The following is a 22,904-nucleotide window of genomic DNA, read 5'->3' on the forward strand; positions in this document are numbered from 1 at the left end:
GCAGCCGCGATACCGAGCATTGCGCTATCTTCGTGAGTAGGTGAAGAGGGAGAACTCCTATATCACAAAGGCTGGCCCAGTGCATTCTGGGTCTTGAGTTTTGGTACAGCATCACATACATTGTATCCGGTTCTATTCGTTTACGTAAAATCTATGCGTTATTGCTTGATCTGAAAAAAAAATATAACAGTTTTTGTGGAGTCCCTCCAATTTCGCGGTCCTGGACTATGGAGCGACGGTGAACAGACAATGGGACGACTGAGACGGTGTGCCTTTATGGGCGTATACAGATGGCGGTGACATCCGGAACACGATGCTCCGATACTGGGAGCATTTCGACCCGAGCCTCGAGAGCATGATGCTGGACGCCCGCGCACAGCTGCTCAACGTCGAGGAAAGCGCCGAGATCCTCTCGCACCTGCCAGACATCTCTGGAAAGGACGTGCTCGAGCTAGGTGCCGGAATAGGGTACGTATTGTAGTTTGGTTTAAATAATGAACATTCGGGGAGGGAGAGGGGCTGAGGGAAGGGGGAGGGGCTGATCCGCGGCTCCTTTTTACGTCATCAGTATTCGCCGTTAGTGACCAATAAAAAAATTTCTGGGGACGCTACCGTATTGTGCAGGTTGTGATTGCGTGTCACATTTACCTATGCATACTCGTTCCGCACAAGAATGGCCGACACCGCATCTCGTGACCACTGCTGTAGTGACGAAACGATTCATCAGCACATTATCTGCGAATGTCCACAATACTGTTCGCAGAGACAGTGTCTTTGCGACGCTGTCGTTCAACTGGATGACCAGGCTCTTTCGGAAGAAAGAATCCTGCGCCATAGAAGGCTGTGCAGGAGGTATACTGCGCTTTCTGCGTTCAAACGGTCTCCCAGAGCGGCCCTGGTTGAAACGTCCCGCATGTTTGTGCATGTGCGCATTCTTTATTTTTTTATATCTATATGTATATTTATCTCTCTCTGTCCTCTTTCCAATCCGTATTTGCCCGCCCCTGTAATCATCATCATCATCATCACCACCACCACCATCATAATCATCATCATCAGCCTGACTACGTCCACTGCAGGACAAAGGCCTCTCCCACGTTCCGCTAGTTAACTCGGTTCTGTGCTTGCTGCTGCCAATTTACACTCGCAAACTTCTTAATCTCATCTGCCCAACTAACTTTCTGTCTCCCCCTAACCCGCTTGCCTTCTCTAGGAATCCAGCTAGTTACCCTTAATGACCAGCGGTTATCCTGTCTACGTGCTACATGCCCAGCCCCTGTCCATTTCCTCTTCTTGATTTCAACTATGATATCCTTAACCCCGGTTTGTTCCATAATCCACTCTGCTATGTTCTTGTCTCTTAATGTTACACCTACCACTTCCCTTTCCATTGTTCGCTGCGTCGTCCTCAGTTTAAGCTGAACCCTCTTTGTAAGTCTCCAGGTTTCTGCTCCGTAGCTAAGTACCGGCAAGATGCAGCTGTTATATACCTTCCTCTTGAGGGATAGTGGCAATCTACCCGTCATAATTTTAGTGTGCTTGCCAAATGTGCTCTACCCTATTTTTATTCCTCTAGTTACTTCAGTCTCGTGGTTCGGCTCCGCGGTTGTTACCTGTCCTAAGTAGATATAGTGTTTTACAACTTCAAGTGCACTATTATCTATCTCGAAGCGCTGCTCTCTTCCGAAGTTGTTGTACATTACTTTCGTTTTCTGCAGATTAATCTTAAGACCTACTTTTCTGCTTTCCTTGTCTAACTTCGTAATCATGAGTTGCAATTCGTCCCCTGAGTTACTCAGCAATGCAATGTCATCGGCGAAGCGCAGGTTACTAAGGTACTCTCCATTAACTCTTATGCTTAACTGTTCCCATTCTAGGCCTCTGAAAACCTCCTGTAAGCACGCGGTAAATAGGATTGGGGAGATTGCATCCCCCTACCTCACGCACATCTTGACTGGTATTCTGTTGCTTTCTTTATGAAGCACGATGGTAGCGGTTGGTCCCCTGTAAATTTCTTCAAGGATGTTTATATATGCTTCGCCGACGCCCCGATTCCGCAGTGTCTGCATGACTTCTGATATTTCTACTGCCCGCTCCTGTGCAGGGTGGCAAACCCGTTACTTCTACCAGGTTAACCTCCCTGTCGTTTCGTTTTCATCTATTTATCTCTCTCTCTCTTTCTTTTGTGTTGTAGTTTCGCGAGAATAGTCGATTGGGATACAGTTTGAATTGGGTTCGTAATAACGCAGCGCGAAGAATATGAGTACGCAGGAGAAAGGGGGGGGGGGGGGGACGAGAAACCACAGAGCAAGTAAACTGATAAATTAATCATAAAGAAAGGTAATGCTTGCCAACATGGGCATAAGGAAATGGGGGAAGGCTACATAAAAATGACGTTTGTATGGCCTTGTTCTTTCGCGCCCGAAGTGTTGACGATGACATTCGACGTCGTTACGTCGGGACGTGATTCGTGCAGGTATTGTGACGTAATCAAGTACCACCATCGCGGTGCCATTGATGATGCCACAAAACTGCTTCCGTTTTAACAGCGGAGCTGGTTATGCCAGCCGTTGGTTGTAATCCGTCTCTAGGAAATTATCATCGCTATGAATTCCTCGCCATTAACCGGCACGCTCCACGTACATCCTCTTAATCCTGTTCGTCCTCTTCCTCGGGAAGTAGAGAGGAGGCTGAGGAAAGTAAATGACGCAACTTCTTCAGCCTTATAGTTTACGTCACACGCCTTCTGACCACTCTGATTGGTGAGAGAACGAGTACAGGGAGGGAAAGAAAGCGAGATATAAACTCTTGGCGAAAAATAAAAGAGCCTTGACACAGAGGTATTCGAAACCCGCCATCCAAACGCGAGCACTCTCACCACTTAGGCATCCAAGCACGCTGGAGGAGCTTAACTAGAGATCCACGTTTACAGATGCATATGAAAAATTCAGATAAACACTCGGCGGTAAAATTTTCAGCAATTCAGATTTATCTTATAAATTCCAATTTTAAGAGGGCATTTTCGGGGTTGAAAGAGCACTTTCAAAGCTGGGAATCATCACACGAAAGGAGCGCACCTCGATCAGTGGCAGTAACCTATAGTATAGTATACTTGCGCCTACTACAACGGGCTTTAAGGTTGTGATGCGAACAAACGTGGATCTATTGTACTGAAGCAAATGTGCTTGTCTGTATACATGTTTGTGCGGTCAAACCTTCCGGACTTCTAAAGTCAACTTACTTGGTTGGCATATTTTCGTGGCCAGATATCATTTCACCTAAGAGAGTAACAACTAGTCCTTCATTTTTCATCAAGGAGATGGGGGAGGCACTTTGGCGCGGTTATGCAGCAGTGCACACGGACAGCGCTATTAACAGAAAGGAATGTGAAAAGCAGCAAGTGAGGAAAAAAAAAAGTAATGAAAGAGTGGAGAAGTAGGATTGTCGACAACAATGCAACGCAATTGGATTGGAAATAATTTCTCATTAGACCAACTTGCAATGACTTAAAGTGCAAAATTAAACACCGAATTTCAGAGAATCGGAGATATACGAGAAGTGAACTCCTATTAAGCGCCTAATTTGTTCCCAAAAAATAAACACCAAAAATACGGAGCCCCAATCATACCATATCCTTGCATATTGCAAAGTGGTGTGAGAATGATATAAGCGAAGATGAAAATGAGGAGAAAATAATGACGAAGTGGAGAGAGTGTTATATACCATATATATATATATATATATATATATATATATATATATATATATATATATATATATATATATATATATATATATATATATATATATATATATATATATATATATATGTAAGGAAGCGAAGAGCGTCAGAAAAAGAAAAGCGCCAGGCCTGAGTGAAACACTCCGTACTACAAGGACACATGCAGGGCGTTCCTACTACACCATAAATCATAATAATGTTTGTGTAGTTGGGAGACATCCACTGTGCCATCCTTTGTCATTCTTCGGAGAAGGGCGATATATTCTCTACACGCGTGCACGCAAGGAATAATGTATACGTTTTTTTGATGATGTGGCTGACGACGATTAAGAATTGTGCCCCAGGCTTTTGTTACGGGTTGGAGCATTTGACGGCCCACTCGTCTCAGTGTGTGATGCCCGGTAGCTCCTTTGCTGTTCTAAATTGCTTTATTACTCACATTAACGCGGTTCCTTACCCGACATGCAGCCTGTCTAGGGCCAGCTTGCAGCGGAGTTTCAAGCACAGGTGAAGCTCAGTGGTAGAGTTCTGGGCTGGCAAGCAAACGACGTGGGTTCGTATCGCGTTCTGTCTTTGGAATTTTTAATTTATTTATTTTTTCAGCGATAGTGCTTACAGACACCGGCAGTGGTGGACAACTACGGCGCCAAAAATGGTCTCATAACCGATTTCGCTCTAAAATAGGAAGAGAGAGATATAATTAGAAAAGGAAAAGAAATAAGTACACAGAGACAAAGAAAGGGAGGAAAGACAAGCTTTATGGAGAGCGAGAAAGATAGAGAAGTAAACAGCTACAAAAAACAAGCAAATAATAGAACGAAAAGGGAAGAAAATGGGACAACAAGAATAGAAAAACAGAGAGTAAAAAAAAAGGACGAGAAAAATTAACGAAAACAGGCAAGCCCGCCCAGTTCCGCTGTTCTTTCAGGATTGTCACCTCTAGTGCGAAGCCGTCTTGATATTTATTTTTTTTTGTTTTTGGCACAACTGATGATGCTATGGGTGGCAACTTTTTTAAATCATTCGTGCTGATGATTACGACGCGAGATTTTACAATCGTGAAACATACAACACTTTCGCCATATACTGATCTTACAGTTTTGTGAAATCAATTTGGAGCTTCAGAAATTAGATTAGCTTTGTAAGGCCCTAAGGCTCAAGGCGTCTTCGCGCAGGAAAAATAATGAGAGAGATACAGTCTAAGGGACATTGGGGACGAGGTAGTACAATTTTACAGCGTTAAGCAGTGCACAGTTCCTATTTTTACGGGTAATTTTTCAATTCGCCATTTTTCGTGCGTTCCTCTCGTCGCCCTTTCCCGTTATTTCTGGACACGCCGTGCTCCATGTCAGCTCTTCGTGTCCAACATAAAGGACTTTCATTCCACTATTACGAAATATCTGAACAAAATCTAGGTAGCAAGTGCCTCTCTCTAACATTCATCTAATTATTTATTTTTTAAAAACATCGCCGATGCAACTCACCTATACGGTTTTAATATCTTCGTGTTCCGCAACCGTATCTGCGTATAGCTTTACGGTAAGACACTCGCACTGCAAGCGGCGAGTCCTAGGCTCGCAACCGGTAAAATTTTTATTAATGTTTATCTGCGCCGATCCATCTTGTTTGACTTGACAGAGGAAACGGACTGACAGACTTGTCGTTGCGTCGGCTTTACATTGCTTCTGCATTTCAGAATCCCGTGATGCTCGAGTCTCTCTCTTGCCCCGCCGCAGTGGTCTAGTGGCTAAGGTACTCGGCTGCTGACCCGCATGTCGCGGGATCGAATCCCGGCTGTAGAGGCTGCATTTTCGTTGGAGGCGAAGATGCTGCAGGCCCGTGTGCTCACATTTGGGTGCACGTTAAAGAACCCCAGGCGGTCGAAATTTCCGGAGTCCTCCACTACGGCGTCTCTCATAATCATATGGTGGTTTTGTGACGTTAAACCCCACATATCAATCAGATCAATGCTCGAGTTTCTTGTAGTGGGCAGCCGCACAGAGTTGTGCTTATGTGTGTGTCTGAATTCTTCTGATACGTGCAGTACTCAATGTCGGCTTTACCTATTCTCACGGAGAAGGCTTTTTTTATTTAACCATCGCGAAGTATTTCAATAAATCGGTCATAAATGTGTTCTCTCTTTTTCTCGTATCTCCGGTACAACCCATTCATGTGGTTCAGATGCATTCGCTCCTAGCATGCGGTGTGGTTTAGCAAAGTGCATAAGGTGCTAGCTTCAGAAGCGTGAGGTACTTGGTTCGAACCCCAAGTGCCCTAAGGGTGGTAAGAATTTTTTTCAATTTATTTACACTGATTTTTCTTACGTGGCTGAGGGACCGACGTACAAACACAATTTTCTCGCTATAAGCAGGCGTAGAAATGCTTATGCCAGCCGGTCTAAGAACTGGCTAACCTCCCTGTCCTTCCGCAAACTTTCCTCCTTCTCCTCATAATCTTTAAAACTTTACCCCCATAGTGTTTCTTACAGTATCTATATAGCACTGAAACTACCTCCGTGGTGTGCTGGTTGCTCATGCTACAAACAGCACAACTACACAGCGAAACGACAAACCTTACGTGAATGCGCTCAACGTAACCGAAGTACGTGCAAAGTCCCGCGAGCTTTACAATCCAGCTAAAGAATAACATAATAGGCCTCTTTACAATGCCATTATCCCCGAACGTCTTCAACAGAATTGTCGTATGCGTTAATGAGCACAGTTCCTTTAGTCCAAGCAAGCTTCTTCATACCTCACTTCTTTGGTTTTCGGGTTTAGTACACTTGCCTGGGCAGTCCTCATGCGTTTCAATAGGGGCCTACCGAACGAAGTGCTCCACTGAGTTTGATAAGCTTGCTTCACCGCGATAGAGGTAAACGGTCAGAAACGTCGAGGCTCTTATCACCTCTGATAAGGGCCAACTTTTTTCTGACGTTACACGTCGAAGCGCCGAGCATCTGTTCGGTATTCCGATCTAAGGATTCCCCTGACGGGTTGGCTTCACCACAACGAACGTCGAAAACTAGCTGAAAAAGTTGAGGCCCTTATCACCCCTGATAAGGCACAACTTTTTTCTGGCGTCATACCTTGCCTCGTAGTGCATACTGTATGTTCGTTCTGAGCTAAAGTGTCGCCTGATATGTTGGCTTCCCCACAATGCATTGTTGAAACTGGCGAAAAAAGTTTAGGCTCTTATCACCTCTGATAAGGGCCAACTTTTTTCTGACGTTACATGTCGAAGCGCCGAGCATCTGTTCGGTATTCCGATCTAAGGATTCCCCTGACGGGTTGGCTTCACCACAACGAACGTCGAAAACTAGCTGAAAAAGTTGACGCCCTTATCACCCCTGATAAGGCACAACTTTTTTCTGACGTCATACCTTGCCTCGAAGTGCGTACTGTATGTTCGTTCTGAGCTAAAGTGTCGCCTGATATGTAGGCTTCCCCACAATGCTTGGTCGAAACTGGCGAAAAAAGTTTAGGCTCTTATCACCTCTGATAAGGGCCAACTTCTCCTGACGTTACATGTCGAAGCGCCGAGCATCTGTTCGGTATTCTGATCTAAGGATTCCCCTGACGGGTAGGCTTAACCACAACGAACGTCGAAAACTAGCTGAAAAAGTTGAGGCCCTTATCACCCCTGATAAGGCGTAACTTTTTTTCTGACGTCATACCTTGCCTCGAAGTGCGTACTGTATGTTCGTTCTGAGCTAAAGTGTCGCCTGATATGTAGGCTTCCCCACAATGCATGGTCGAAACTGGCGAAAAAAGTTTAGGCTGTTATCACCTCTGATAAGGGCCAACTTTTTTCTGACGCTACACGTCGAAGCGCCGAGCAGTTCGGTATTGCGATCTAAGGATTCCCCTGACGGGTTGGCTTCACCACAGCGAACTTCGAAAACTAGCTGAAAAAGTTGAGGCCCTTATCACCCCTGATAAGGCACAACTTTTTTCTGACGTCATACCTTGCCTCGTAGTGTGTACTGTATGTTCGTTCTGAGCTAAAGTGTCCCCTGAGATGTTGGCTTCCCCACAATGCATGGTTGAAACTGGCGAAAAAAGTTTAGGCTCTTATCACCTCTGATAAGGGCCAACTTTTTTCTGACGTTACATGTCGAAGCGCCGAGCATCTGTTCGGTATTCCGATCTAAGGATTCCCCTGACGGGTAGGCTTAACCACAACGAACGTCGAAAACTAGCTGAAAAAGTTGAGGCCCTTATCACCCCTGATAAAGCACAACTTTTTTCTGACGTCATACCTTGCCTCGTAGTGCGTACTGTATAGCCTAGACGAACCTGCGTACGCAAGCTCTTGAGGTGGCTGAGTTGGTAAGCGTGTTGGGATAGTGACCAAAAGGTCGCTGGTTCGAATCAGGGGGGCGATGTTTTTTTTTCTTTTACACACAAAAAAAATGAAATTCTCCGGTACATGTGACAGTGCCAAGTGGTCCCGTGACAGCTTTTTGACAGCCCACATGTGATAAAGGCTTCGCATGCCGTAGCATCACCTGAAATTACGCTGGTGCCCATTGGACCGTGTCGACACTGGGAATCGAACCCGGTACCTCCCGCAACTGAAGCCGACGTTTAACCGCATCACCACAGCGGCGGTATGAATATGGCAAGCAACGAAAGTATATACATTTTATTATAAAATTGGAACCAAACGTCAGAGAATTAAAAAAAAAAGATGTATGGGGGATTCGAACCATTGCCCTTTCAGTTACGAGCTGAACACTTTAGCTACTCGGCCACTGCAACTGCGCATGTAACAGTGTTCACGAGTTAATCTGTACATTTTTTGCAGCAAAACCAGTGCTAGGGTTCTGTCGAAGACTCGATGCAAATATTAATTCAGAAGTAAACATTACTGACACCACTAACCGAGAAGTTAGGCATCTGAGAATCTTGACTTTTGTTTTTAAATTTTATAAACATATCAGTGTTTCAATTAAATAAATCTTGGAAGTATATTTCATCGAACAGGTGAATGCATGGCCCAAGCTATTTCGCCAATCGATAATTTTATCCGAATGAGACGAAGCCATAAAAGCTTTAAAAATCTAATATTTGCAATGATTACAGGCTTACCTTTTGGTGGAACATTCATGGAAAATATTTATCCAGCAGAGACCAAACATCGGAAAAATGAAAATTCGAAGATTTGCGGAGGCTATGGGCTTTTTGTCGGAAATGTACCCAGAAATCATTTTAGCCAAATGACATAAACATTAAAAAACAGTTAAATCCAAGATTTTCAGAGTTTATAGGCACGCCCGCCTGATCCAGCGGCCGTGCGGCTTACTAACTGCAGATATAAGTAATTTGGAAAAAAAAAACGGACAAGGTTAAGACAACAGGCAGACGGAGTATGTGTACTCCATCCTGTCTGCCGTCTTCACCTTGTCCACTGTGCTTTGCTCTAATTAGTTACGTCTGCAGTTACCACGCACCAACTAGCCCAACTCGCTCCTCTATAGGCTTAGTATACCTATCAGTTAAAGCGCACGAAAAACAGACAGGAAGACAGGACAAGCGCTTTTTTTCGTGCGCTTTAACTGATAGTTATACTATGCATATCCAACTAGCCCAACTTTCGGTTCTATAGGCTTACCTCTTAACGCAACAGCACGTCTTGCAGAACTTTCGGTGCCGGCTGTGGCTGCGACTTTATTTGGGAGCGAAAAAGCAGCGTTTGCCGTGAGCAAGAGTTTCAGGTGTATAGACTATCTTACAGAGAGGTTTCAGTGCCGCCATGTTGGGATTAACCTTTGGGTTTTGCATATCTAACAGCTAAATGAAGCATGCCGCGGTAGACGCATACACACGACAACAGTGGAGTTGGTGCATACGATGTCTCATGGCCTTATTTATTCACATCACAATATACGAAAACGTTGACTTAACATCCCAAGATCACGGCACCCACATGACTTAGGTAGTCCATCTAAGAAAAAAAAAAAAGACAGCAGCCCGGAATGTTTGAACTTTGGCTGTCCTTGCGGCACAGTTGGTATCTCCACCGAGAAGCGAACACATGCTAGCAATAGGGAAGACGATGGCGTGCGTGCGTGCGCGTGTGTGCGTGAGTGTTAGTCGCAGCGCAACCCCCCCCCTGCACGGGTGGGGGATGGCCGTCTTCTTGGCCCTCCCGTGCACACGCTTATATATGGTAGCGGATGCTCCCCGACTTGGCTAAATTATTATTTAGGTCACAGTTGCTACTTGCAAGTGTTACTAGCTGCAAAAGAGTTCAGAACATCGGTTGTATACGCTGTTTCCCTTGCTGTCATCAACGGTCAATCTACATACTTCGTTTCGTGGCGGCGCTTTCCTACAGCATGTCCCCTTATCGACGCTCGCTAATACTCCTCTCCCGATGCGATGGAAACAGTGTAGTCGTTGAGGGCGTTCTCGAAGGGAGTAGTAAACGCGCGGTTTGGTGCGTAAGTTTAGATTTCGCCTGTTATAAGTTGGCCAGATTTCATCGCCCCGCGGCGATTACCAGTGGCCGCCTTTCAGAAATTTCGAAGTGGCCATGGACTATTCGCATGAAGGACTTCAGTTCGCCCAGTTGACTCGCCCGCCTATTCCCACCTGTTACAAAGTTAATAGTGTTAATTTCTATAACTACTGCCACAATTAATGTTTGCACGCATCTTGCGATGCCTTCTGTAAAAGGAACGCCGCAGGTAGAACGCAGATATCTCCTTTCTGTCATTTTTTTTTCAATAACAGTGGACACCTTTCTTGAAACGCTCCGTTTACACAGAACTGAGCACTTCGGGGGAAAGGGTTTTCAGTGCACGTTAGTACTTCCACGCCGATTTGACGAGTAGGATTTGCCTGTCGTCCGTCTCTCTGTGGCGTAGAGCAAATCACTGAAACAAAGGTATATAGCGGATGCGGAAACTGGGGGAGCAACGGAGCTGTCTGCGCACTCCCTTCCTGCTCCCCTCCATATAGTTTTTTTTTTTCCTCTTTGGATGTGTAAACTCCAGCTTTGGCCTGATGATGCCCGTTTTTTTTTTTTTCTAGGTTGCTCCTAGGTATTAGTTGCTAGGCTTTAGCAAAGTGTTGCTAGGTCAATTGTACATGGTTTCTCGAAGCAGGAAGGTTCGACTTAAACCAGAAAGTCCTTGGCACGACTCGGTATGTTCAAACTCCACAGATAGTGCCTCGCGCTGAAACCAAGCGTTCGCACATCTCGTAGTTCTGCGGGCACGTCGTCATTGGCCCAGAGGTTCCATCGCTTCGGGCTCTCCTGGCAGTCGTCGTTTTTACCTTTGTCTTCTCGAGTGCGTCCCCCATTAGGCTAAACATGAACGCTTATTTGGGGAGAACATATGTGAACCCTGTGAATGCTTTGTAGTCGAGATACAAAAAAAAAAAAACATTTGTGAAAACAGTTTTGTGGCGACTTCGTTGAAATACTTCATGATGCTTGAAATTAAAGCCCTCCCACGAGAACATGTTAAACACATTTAGCATTGCACGTAATGAAAAAAAAACAATTTAATGCTACACAAGCGTTTCGGTCATAGCGGGATGGGCCTGTCCTTGAGTGCCCCAGACGCTGACATACGGTAAAAAACGAGATGATGCCGTGCCGATGTATTTCCATTCCAGGGACCACCAAAACCAGGGAGTTTCTGCTGTAACACTAGTGGCGCATAAAACTAGCGACCCTGAACTGAAGACTACACCCTACTAGAAAGATCTGTTATACCTGCACAAATAAATGTTTCCTCTCTTTCTCGCTCTTTCTACACTTACACGTAACTGCTCGAAAAAAAAATTCTGTGAGTATATTTAACAGCGAAACTGTTTGAGCCTGGGGTTTGGCCTTCAAGTGTTTAGTAAGTCAAAACGGCTGTTTTGACAACTAACGTTACCTGCAATGCGTATATGCAAAGAGATTATGGTTCTGGCAAAGGGAAGAAAAACAAAACAACAAAGAGAAACTACAGCGTAGACTTGGCAGCCTAGACCAACGTTGTTAGTTGAGTTACAAAAGAGTATCGACGTACTGTGTGACAAGCAACCTGAAAGAGCGAATCTTGCGGAGTATTGAGTCACGTGCATTTAGTGGAGTCAGCATGCACAAACTTACCTGCCAATTTACGTCGAGTCACAAACGTCGCTGCGAATAAAATAATAAGTGATTGAAATAACCTAATCGTTTATTTTCGAAACAGTGATTGGTCCATACAAGCCCAGGGTCGCTTTAGGTGGGAGGGTCCCTCATTCCAGGAAACCTCTGGCCGCAGTCGCATCCCGGAGTCTGATGACGAGCCGTCGTTGGTCTTTAAGGTCACGGGTGGAGATCAGATAAAACATTGTAATTATTGACAAGCAAGCAAGTTCTGTGGAATCCCATAAGGTGGCGGGAGGGCTGAGAAAGGAACATTAACAACCATCCGTTCGTATCACGAGGCACAAGAAAATCCACGACAATTTCTCAAACAAACAAAAAAAACTCTCAGTTGCCAAAATAATCGTGCTGGTCTACATATCGACACGCCTTTCCATCTGAGCTAGCCATGGATTGGCAGCACGAGGGCGAATTCGTTAGCAGCTCCTAGTGTACAGAACTATGCCATGATTGTAAACAGCGGTAGGCGCCGTCGACGTATTGAGGTGCTTGTGGCGACAAGGCGGCGCGACGTCGAATCAGTTTCGCGTAGTTTTGCGGAATCCCGCAAGGTGGCACAAGAAAAGGACGTATGAATTTCCTCGTCGCTTCGTGCTACAAACAGATGGTCGTTATTATGAATTTATTAAGAAGATGTACGGGCTTTATGAATCTAACTTTATAAGTGACGTGTCGTTCAGAGCTGGATGAATGATTGAAGCATGCAAAGAAAAGTGTGTTATGTATATAGCGGTGATGAAAACACAAAAATACGCAGACGCTTCACCGGCAAATTGGCCGCCCAGGCACGCCACGTGACGGCTGTGGACTTCATACCTGCGTACGTCGAGTCGAACCGCCGCAGGAACGGGCACCTGGACAACGTCACGTTCCTTCAGTGTGACGTCATGAAACTTGACCGACCGGCCGAGAGGTAAGACCTGCAGCAATACGACTCTCGCCAAACACGGACCGGCGAGTCGGCCACTTCGCAAAACCACTCGTAGAGTCCCTCATGCCATAGAGTTTCCTAATGTACACTAGAGGGAACTCTGGCGCTAGTGTCTATGGGAGCTGCAACGCACGGCGCTTCAACGAGCATGGGGAATGATGGGTAGTACACACATTTGTCTTAATATTCGTACTTCTCGCCTGCTTTTGGCTCCGTGTGTGTTCGTGTGGCTTGGAGCTGTTTTCTCACGAAACAAGTATTAGCAAATGTTCAGCGGTTGCGCTTCACCATCTTATTCTTTTAGACTTACCTTTCCAAATCGGGTCGCGAACTTCAAAAGGGTTGAATCTTTCTTTCAAAACAAAACCGAAACACAGCAATAAACGAAGCCGCAAGTACGATTCGCCGCCCACAAGTACGAAGACTAGGCAAATGTGTGTACTACCCATCATTCCCATGGTCGCTGAACGATCGCAGCGCCAGAGTCCTCTCTAGTTAATTTTAGGAAACTCTATGCCTCACGCATCAGCCTCAGTCGACTCGAAAATGTTTGAGACCAGTCAGGCCTGTGCAGCTCGTAAACACACTTGTTAAGAATGGGAACGAAGGAACAGCCAAATGCGGGTCCTGCCACGTGTTTGAAACCCCTGCGCTATGCATTACAAACTGAGGCAGCAGAGACGGTTTAGCGCATATTGCTTGTATGAGCCACGTACCGCAACTAGAGACAATCGTTTGAGCGACAATTGGAAATGATTTGCCACGATCCGTTAACGTTGCTCGGCATACGCATTAGGTCCCATGCCCGGCCCTTCAAAACAGTGGCAGGTTTTGGAGACGCTATTTAATTACCTATGCAAAATTGACCTATAGTAGGAAAGTTTTAATGATTGACTATTTCATACAGTAAAGCCTGACCTGCCCTGACAACCAAGTTGTGAATATTATAATCAAGGTCCTTCGTACTTTTTTCTTTCTTTTATTATTTTCATCCAACTCCTCTGGAAACTTTTTTTTTCCCCGATTCCCCATACACTTACGGATTTTATGGCATGCAAGTGGTTATACACGCCGGAAAAAATCTCCGTTGTTCCAATGAAGAGCCTCTCTCTCTCTCTCTAGTGCGTAGCTCAGTTTGCAACAGCCTTGTATGTAAATCATGAAGCGCCTTTGTGGTGCGAGAACGATATATATCCACTGCAGAAATCCCTGCACCCTCTTGTTCACGTTAGCCGCGTTTCGGGCGGGACCGGGACAGAACACGGTGCCCATTCGCACGTTGAGATTACGCGGTGATGAACACGAGCAGGGTTTTTTTTCTTTGTATGTGTCACCTATCTTCCACATTTCGATTAACCAGAAGCCTGTGCATATACCTCAATTGCACGCGAATATAAACGTTGTTTGTAACTGAAAGCACCGCGGGTGTGGGGTGGGGGGGGGGGGCGTATTGGGATACTCAGCTCTAATGTAGTCAACGGTTCAATATGTTTGTATAGCTATTAAACAAACAAGCGTGACATTTTTCACTAGGTCGCCTAACTCGAATCGCGCCGCGAGTGTGCAAACCTGAATGTGCCCCCCCCCCCCCCCTCTCTCTCTTTTGTCTTATACTAAGGCATATTTTTCATCACACAGCTTCGACGTAGTGTTTAGCAACTGGCTGTACATGTACCTGAGCGACGAGGAGTGCATGCAGCTGCTGCAAAAAGAGGTCTGCTGGCTCAGGGACGGCGGTCTGCTCTTCCTCAGGGAATCCTGCTTCAAGCCATCTGGTAAGCAAGCTCTCTCTCTCTCTCTCTCTGGATTGAATTTGTGGGGTTTAACGTCCCAAAACCACGATATGATTATGAGAGATGCTGTAGTGAAGGGCCACAGAAATTTCGACCAACTGGGGTTCTTTAACGTGCACCCAAATCTGAGCCCACGGGCCTACAACATTTCCGCCTCCATCGGAGATGCAGCCGCCGCAGCCGGGATTCGATCACGCGACCTGCGGTATCGTATCCCGGCATATATATATATATATATATATATATATATACACGGTATACACGCTGTTTACTTAAATTTCACTGATGTCATGTTCAGACCGTCTCGCAAACAAAGCTCAAAGCGACTGGGCTACACAGCAGTCAACAAAACCAGCCGGCAATTATGTTTTGAGATACGGTTAAAACTTCTTTTTTTCCCTCTCAGTAGGCGTATCTGCCGGAACAAGTGTACAACATAATTTTATCTTCAAACAGGATTGTTTCAATAACACGCTGGCTAATTATTCAGAGGTAAAATATGCAGGCAGCGCACGTCAATGATGTTCCATGTCCTAAGCTTGACGACCTCGCGTCATTAAATTATTCGGCTTCTAAAACATTTCGTACAATTCTGTCTTTTTCTCCGAAGGTGATGTGAAGCGGGCAACCAATCCGACATTCTACAGGAGGCTGTCGGACTATTACAACATGATCAAGAGAGTTTCCAACGCAGCTGGTGACACGACCGAGTGCTTCGTCGTGGAAAACGTGGCCAACGTGAAGGCCTACATCAAGGTTGGTATTGCCAACCATTCAAGTGACGAAAAAAACAAGGCTTCAGGCAGATGTTTCAGAAACAAAGGAATTATTTTTTTTTCATCTGCATATTATGTTCTTTATATAACATATATATGTCGTGCCCACGTTGTATATGCATCAGAAAGTATAGAGTAATAAGACTATTTAGAAAAAGCTAGATATTCAAACACATTCGAAAGATTAAATCAAAGAAATCACAAAAGCGCGATATGATCACGAGAGACGCCATCGTGGAGGACTCGGGAGATTTCGAACACTTCTCTAACGTGACGTGCACCTACCTGTACACTAAGTCTAAGCACACGGGGCCCTAGCATTGCGTCTCCTTCAAAATGCAGTGTTGGTGTCGATGAACAACGTCTATTAAACGAGCGAGGTGTGGACCCCGGCGGGAGCCCTGCATACTGCTTGAATTATTTAGTCCATGACCCCACAGGTCGAAGCCGCCAGTCTGGCACCCCTTGATCCGAGGCCTTGAGGGCCTGAAGGTCTGAGCAACCTAGCAGGGCTGCCTCCCAGTCCTCCCAGGTAGGCTTCAGGTTGACGGTGAGCGCTGAATTGTTCTGGCAGGCCCACACTATGCGGTAGGTGTCAGCCACCTCACCACAGTCTTAGCAGCCGCCAGAGATCTTAGGACTGAACTACTCCATTAATGCCGGGCACAGCGTCATGTTAGTGTACAAGCGAAGTAGCACGAGTTTGTTCGCTTTCCCCGAGTTGGGTGCCACCGGGGCAGGGGTGTCAGCAGTCAATTGAGCACCACGAACACAAGACCACCGAGGCGGTTATTCCGTTTTTTTTATTTTTTGTTTACCTCTTGGCGAGTGTTCGTTTTCTTTTTGGCCGTTTTCTCTTCCTCGCAAGATTACTTTCCGTCGAAATATTAGGTCACCTGCTATGTTCGTCCATAAAAGAATGTACGACTATTTCGAATATTCAGCGCGTGCTGTGAATATGGATTGTCTTGTTTTACGAGACGTTGGACATTCGCACAATCCTAGTCTCCGAAATCAGAACTTTCCAACCATTCGGTACGGGCATTGTGTTCTGTAGCGAATACTTACTCCATACTACAATCGCCATACTTTTTGGGGCATTACTCCGCTGGCCAGTTTCTGGGGTCTCGCGTCGGCCAATCGACAGCGAGGATGGACCAAGATCAAAACGGCTGTGTTAGTCGGTCGTGTATCTTTCCGGCGTCAGCCGGCACGAAAGCCAAACGATCTTTCCAGCAATATAAGTTTATTCTCTCTCTCTCTTTCGTTCCCGTCGAAATGGGCCCTTATCGCATAGCGTTTTCCGGCTAGTCTAATGCGTCCAAGGAATGGCCCACTCGGGGTTCCTCAATCGCGTGAGCGCTCACGTCAGGTTGCACGGTATCACCGCAGCTGAACGCACGACATCGATCCTTGTCACCCCCGCAGCGCCGACAGCGAGATTCCGGGTCGCCTGATTCCAAGCTGCCGGTCGATAAGAAACTCGCAACTTGAAAGAATGCAAGATAACATCGGCTCTCTGAAATGAGAGGTATAGCGCGACAGCATGTGTGCGATTTCAGGCTTCTCGCGTGAACAGTCATAGCACGTTTTATTTTTTTTATTTTATTTTTGCGCTGGCACTCGATCGCGAGGTGTGGGTATCGCATGCGCTGATGATAGCTCCACAGCACGCCGTCAGCAGTTCGTTTGTTCGAAAGATTACGTCCAGCGTGCACGATAAGACGCCGCACTTTTCTTTTTTTGTCGCGCCGTGCTTTTGTTGGCAGTGACAGTGGCCTTCGAGGCTTTCCTTCTTCTCTCGAGGAGAGAGACAATGGACGATGCAGGAGTAATGCATGAACTCACACCCTACACGTCACCAGCCAAACAAACGCAAAAGAGGCGAACAATGTGTCTTTTTTTCTGCAACCCTTAGCTACGTGCGACTTCTTCCTCCAGATCTAGCCTGCCAAGCTCGTTTTGCGAGCAGCTGATTTCGAACTGCTTACGGCGACAGCTTTTCCGTTAGCAAGCCGGCGCCACCAGTGTCACACTCCTATCTCGTCGTCTGGACGGAGAGTCGATTTCGGAAAGCTCCGCTCTGCCATTGGTCGCCACTGCATCGTCGACAAGGTGATTCGTACACTCGACGCTTGTATTTCGGTTCCCTTGGCGCAACAGTGTTGCAGATAGGAACACTTGCCCGAGTGGAAAGAACTTTGTAAACATAAAGAGAACGGTGCGATTCAAACTACGTCTAAGGAATAGTGGACACAACACGATCCCTAATATTCGCTACGAATACTTTCCAACTTGTGCAGTCCACAATTCTATTCAGTCTAATCGCTCATCACTCGCGTTGTGTCCACTAGTCCATATAGTCCTCGTTTCATTTGCACCATTTAGCTTATGTTCGGTATACGTATATCTCATGCGACCGGCCCAGTTCCCAGCCTTATTCGGGATTTTGATCACGTTTGCTCTTCGTTCGATTTCGTCTCACGTCTCTGCCCAGATGCGACAGCTGTCGTGTCGTCACGTCGCTACTTCCGGCCAATCGCGTGAGCGGAAAGACGAACGTTCGAAAACGAGGACACAGACCGAACGAGTAAGAGATTCCGCCCTTGACGAAACTGCGCTGCAACCGCAAATAGTTCAGTCTCGAACGATGTCGCGAGGTACCGATGCTTGAACATGCTGTACAATGAGCTGTATAGCTAGGCGTCAAAGTCACTCTTCGTATCTTTTATTTTTAGTTGACGGTTTATCTAAGTCGCAACGTGTCAAATACATGGGGCGAGCTGATCTTCGTCTCTCGTTATATGATGTCAAATAATTTACTTTTGCGTTCAATAACGTTCAATAACAAATAATTTACTTTTGCGTTCAATAACGGATGAAGACGACTCACCGACCTTGTATTTGCACACTTATAGACAGTAGGGCTTTTTCTGCCATTGTTAATCCACAGCACCGACTTTGATGATGTTATTTCAATATGAAGTATTTTGAATAAACTTTACCAATATTTTGAAATGCTAATATATTAGTAATCAAGCCTAAACCTCTCTAAGGCAGCGATAAAAAAAGGAAAATTACAATTCTGTAAACAATGGCTATTGATGATCTCTTTCAAATAGAACAAACGGAAGTTTGGTGGACGCCCAAGTGAAACATTAGGAGTTCTTATTCGTTTACGTGTGACTCCAAATACACGTTATTCACCGACATATCCACGTTTGGGCACCGAAGAATTGAGTTCGTTACATTCTTTGTCGACGCGGCACCCTCTCCCTGCGGAGAGAAAGGGTGCGCAGAATCGGGTAGCCACGCGCCCTCCCTCTCTAGGGGGAGAGGGCACGGCGCCGCGTCCAAAACCTACGCGCTGTAAAGGGTGCGTATGGTCAGGCCTTACAGGGGTAATGACACAAAATTTCGCGGCCGAGATATCTTACGGGGTCGATTCTCGTGAACATTCGTATATCATCTGCAAGATACCAACAGCGAATATGGCTTGGAAGGTATTTTAAATTAATTTTGAAGTTGGCGTGAGCGACTGGCTCCATAGCGCTATAAACACCCTCGGAGGTGACCCCGAGGCGACGCCCTACTTCCCTCACGTCACCACGCTGTGGTCAACAAAACAATTGATGATGACGTCATAGCCGCCGTTTTTCTTTTGCCGCGTTAGTTCCCGAAGTTTATATTTCTCGGCGGCTGGTTGCGAGTGCATGGCCGTGGCGCGCGCTTAGAAAGTTGTGTGTTTGGCGACATGCCAGTGCCGTTTCCTATTCGAAAGTACTTCTTGTTGCGGACCGTGCGGAAGTGCGTCACAGGTCTGTGTGCTGACGTGGTCAAGAGTTGCACACGCTAGGGGGCGACAGCTGCACCCAGTTTTTGGAACTTTCTCAAACCGAAACTGATTGATAATGACGGGCCTGTAATTAATTATCTGTCTCGTGCTGCAGCAAAATATGTGTCGTGTCATGACTAACAGGCCCCCAGCAACGCATTGCAGCAGAAAAATGCGAGGCCAAAGTTTTTGTGTCAGTACCCCTTTAAAAAGGGGGAAAAAAACCGCGACATTGAACCAAAGGCGAATGCTGAAATTATTATGTTGACCGCCAATGCGCGACTGTTTGCCGAAAATACGAAAAAAACTGCAGACTTGATTAGTTTAACAAGGAAATCACAAATGTCTAGAATGCGTGTACGCTAGATAGTAAGAAACGTACAGAAACAATACGCATTTCTCGCTTTGAAATGTACTAAAAAATGCAGGAAACACCTGCAATATTCCCATAACCAATGTAATCATTTCACGCGAGCTGTGTTCTAATACGCTAGTTACTCGGTTGCTGTACGCTACACGATAACGTATTCATCTTTTTAAACCAATATTTTCTCTTTTTTTTTTTCCTCGGTAAAGAAGCGCTAAAGCTTTCTGCTTCATTTTTTTTTAGTAGAAAACGTTCATCGGCAGATCCACGCGACAGTATTGAGGTGCGCTTCAATACATTTGCTTCCAACAGTCAAAGTATTGATTGATATGTGGGGTTTAACGTCCCAAAACCACCATGTCATTATGAGAGACGCCGTAGTGGAGGGCTCAGGAAATTTCGACTCCCAGGGGCTCTTTAACGTGCCCCCAAATCTGAGCACACGGGTCTACAATATTTCCGCCTCCATCGGAAATGCAGCCGCCGCAGCCGGGATTCGAACCCGCGACCGGCGGGTCAGCAGCCGAGTACCTTAGCCACAAGACCACCACGGCGGGGCTCCATCAGTCAAAGTAATTGATTTCGTTATTTCCAGCGCAACTAACTTTCTGCTAGCCATTTTATGAATTACTTAATGAAGGCATATATATCGTATTTCGCATGAATAATTGTACAAGTCAAGGATGTCCCCGAATTAACGAAAGAACATATGGTGCTTCTGCCTATATTTCACCCTATAGGAGGGCCCCATCAATTCAAAGGCTTTTGCTGGTCTTTCGCCCCCGAAATCTCCGTAATTTCCTATTGTACATCTACATATACTTGAGGAGCGCGAGATTAGTGGTGTGTGTAAGCTCAGATAATGACTGACAAGGTTTGCGTCAAACTCGCAGCACAAGCAGAACCCGTGTCAAGTGTGCTTCCTGGCCAAGAAGATGCGCAGCAACGCCGTGAAGGACTTCAACAGCTTCCAGGAATTCCTGGACAAGCGACAGTACTCGAGCAACGGAGTGCGCCTCTACGAGTGGATCTTCGGCGACACGTTCATCAGCACGGGCGGGCTATCAACCACCGAGGTATCGTAAAGTGGACCGCCTTGGCTTTTCATAGTTTGCAAATGCTTGGCGTTTCACGCAATCACGAATGGCTGAAATCTGATCGAAGCTTACGCGCGGAATCTGATGGCGAGACAGTTGTGAACGTTTCGACGCACAGGCACAAGCGAATAGTGAGAAACGTTGAAATGATCTGCACAAAAGAAGACATGAACCAGATCGCGTTCCGTACAATTGGCTACGTCACATTGACCAAGGCCACAGAAGCACTTAAAAATGTCCAAATACAGTGCATACAGGCGGGTGGAGTCCTCATATTCCGTCCACTTGGGGCAGAAAAACGTACAGGTTGGCAGGAAAGCGTATAGTCGATTCTCACGTGAAAAAATGTTAGCTGAATTAGGGAAGCAATTTAAGTTTTTACTTCGAGCTAAATTTTGTTGCCTCAAGCTAAAAGCTTAGCGAAGGTCGAAAAATGTTGATATAGTAAAACAAGGAGAGTATGTATACTTGAAAAAATGACGTGAACAACGTTTAATGCTAGTTTCCTGAAGCGCGCTCGAATGTAAGTCATTATAGTTGGGTTTCCTCAGAGACACAAGCCATGGCACAAAGGCAGTACCACGGAGTGACATAAGGTGGCACAACAGGTTTTGCAATATTCTTCTGGACCTATAGGAGCCATTCACGTGACGTCATCCGCAAGGGGCACTAGCGCAGTAGTGGCCATGCTTGTGATCTCGCGCGGAATGTTATTGTTGGACCACAACTAAAGTTCTCAGCAGCACCTACGTTGTTATGTTGTTAAGAAAACTTAATACAGTAGTAAAGTGCCGAACATCAGCTGTCTCATCCCGGATCACTGACAAACCACAGCTATGATGGCGCACTCGCTGGCGCCTACTGATTGGTGGCTAAAGTCAAGGCACGAGTGAAAATTGAACCCTTCGCTGCAAAGTATGAATCCTTAACCTCACTATTTAAGGAAAAAAAACTATTTTTTGGCTCATTAAGTATTACGGCTTGGTGGCGCTAGCCACCACCCAATCTAAAGGGTACAGCCATATCCATCTATCCATCCTGGCGGGAACAGTTCAGTGAATACCTCTTATAGTACCCAAACTGTGAAAGATTCAATCCTTATTTTTTTTAGCTGCCATGTTAACGCTTTCGCTAGTCTTGCTGAAGCTCAATGCCTTCGGATGCCTACATGATAATTACAATCCTTCAGTGGGGCGTCAAGAAAGCTGGCGTCAAGGATGGCGACCGGATCTTGGACGTTGGCTGCGGCGTCGGTGGACACGACTTTTACATGGCCGAGGTGAGCATGTGCGAATGCGTGGCACACCTTATACGCTTGCCCAGTTCGTCTATTCTATCCATCATCAATAATCGATGGTGCGATACAGCGCGTAACACCCCCGCATTATTTGTTACGTTGTGCTATTTCGATTATTAGACCACAGTTCATCCTACCGCCTGGTCACATAACAAAAACGGAAACGACGCGACAGCTTAAGCCACATTTGTACGCCATGCTTCGCTATCCCATTTCTTTGGCTCATGGTTCCCGTATTCAAATACGGCTTACACTTCCGAGGACGGTTCAAAGCTGTTTTTCTTGTCATATAAGCCTCCTCCCCACCCACCCCAAAAAAATTTCTGGTTACGGGCCTGCTTATAATAATAATAAGCCCGCCATAGACAGGAATTAACAATAATGGAGTTCTCGGTGCTCAATTTACCTAGCCAAACTGATTCACTGTCTCACCTCACTGGTTCTACGATTATTTACCTATTATGGTCTGTTTACTTCGGAGAGGTCTCGTTAAAGTACTATCACTTCAGTGAAGGCCTGTCGTTGCCGTTTTTGCCAATGCAGAAGTACGACGTGCGGATCATGGCTGTGGATCTGTCCGTCAACATGATGTCCATCGCGTTGGAACACTTCGCCAAGAGGCCCCACCTCGCAGACAAGGTAATAATTAAGCTCGTCCCGGGCAACCGCACTACGTATCAATTAACACGGTCTATGTTTTCCCTGGCGAAGTTGCCTGTCCAATTCATTCGATGAATCGGTCGATCATATGCGTGTCTGATGTTTTATATGGGGGCATGCGTTTATTTTAGACACGCAGCGGTAGTTTGGTGGTTATAGCGTTCGACTGTTATACCAATGGTCGCGGGATCGAATCCAGATTGCATTTTCGATGGAGGCGAAAATGTTTGAGGCCCATGTGCTTGAACTTAA

General features: G+C 45.9%; 1 protein-coding gene across 1 annotated transcript in view; it reads left to right on the top strand.

Annotated features, from left to right (window-relative positions):
• Positions 1–22,904, top strand: part of LOC119173940 (uncharacterized) — a 31,087-nt gene that overhangs the window by 2,200 nt on the left and 5,983 nt on the right. The window contains exons 2-8 of the mRNA XM_075895094.1: positions 291–468; positions 12,654–12,809; positions 14,466–14,602; positions 15,231–15,376; positions 20,492–20,674; positions 21,885–21,974; positions 22,536–22,631. Of these exons, the coding sequence (XP_075751209.1) occupies positions 291–468; positions 12,654–12,809; positions 14,466–14,602; positions 15,231–15,376; positions 20,492–20,674; positions 21,885–21,974; positions 22,536–22,631 (986 nt within the window). The remainder of the gene's footprint in view (positions 1–290; positions 469–12,653; positions 12,810–14,465; positions 14,603–15,230; positions 15,377–20,491; positions 20,675–21,884; positions 21,975–22,535; positions 22,632–22,904) is intronic.

The sequence above is a fragment of the Rhipicephalus microplus genome, chromosome 5, assembly GCF_043290135.1.
Source record: "Rhipicephalus microplus isolate Deutch F79 chromosome 5, USDA_Rmic, whole genome shotgun sequence".
Classification (NCBI taxonomy): Eukaryota; Metazoa; Arthropoda; class Arachnida; order Ixodida; family Ixodidae; genus Rhipicephalus; species Rhipicephalus microplus.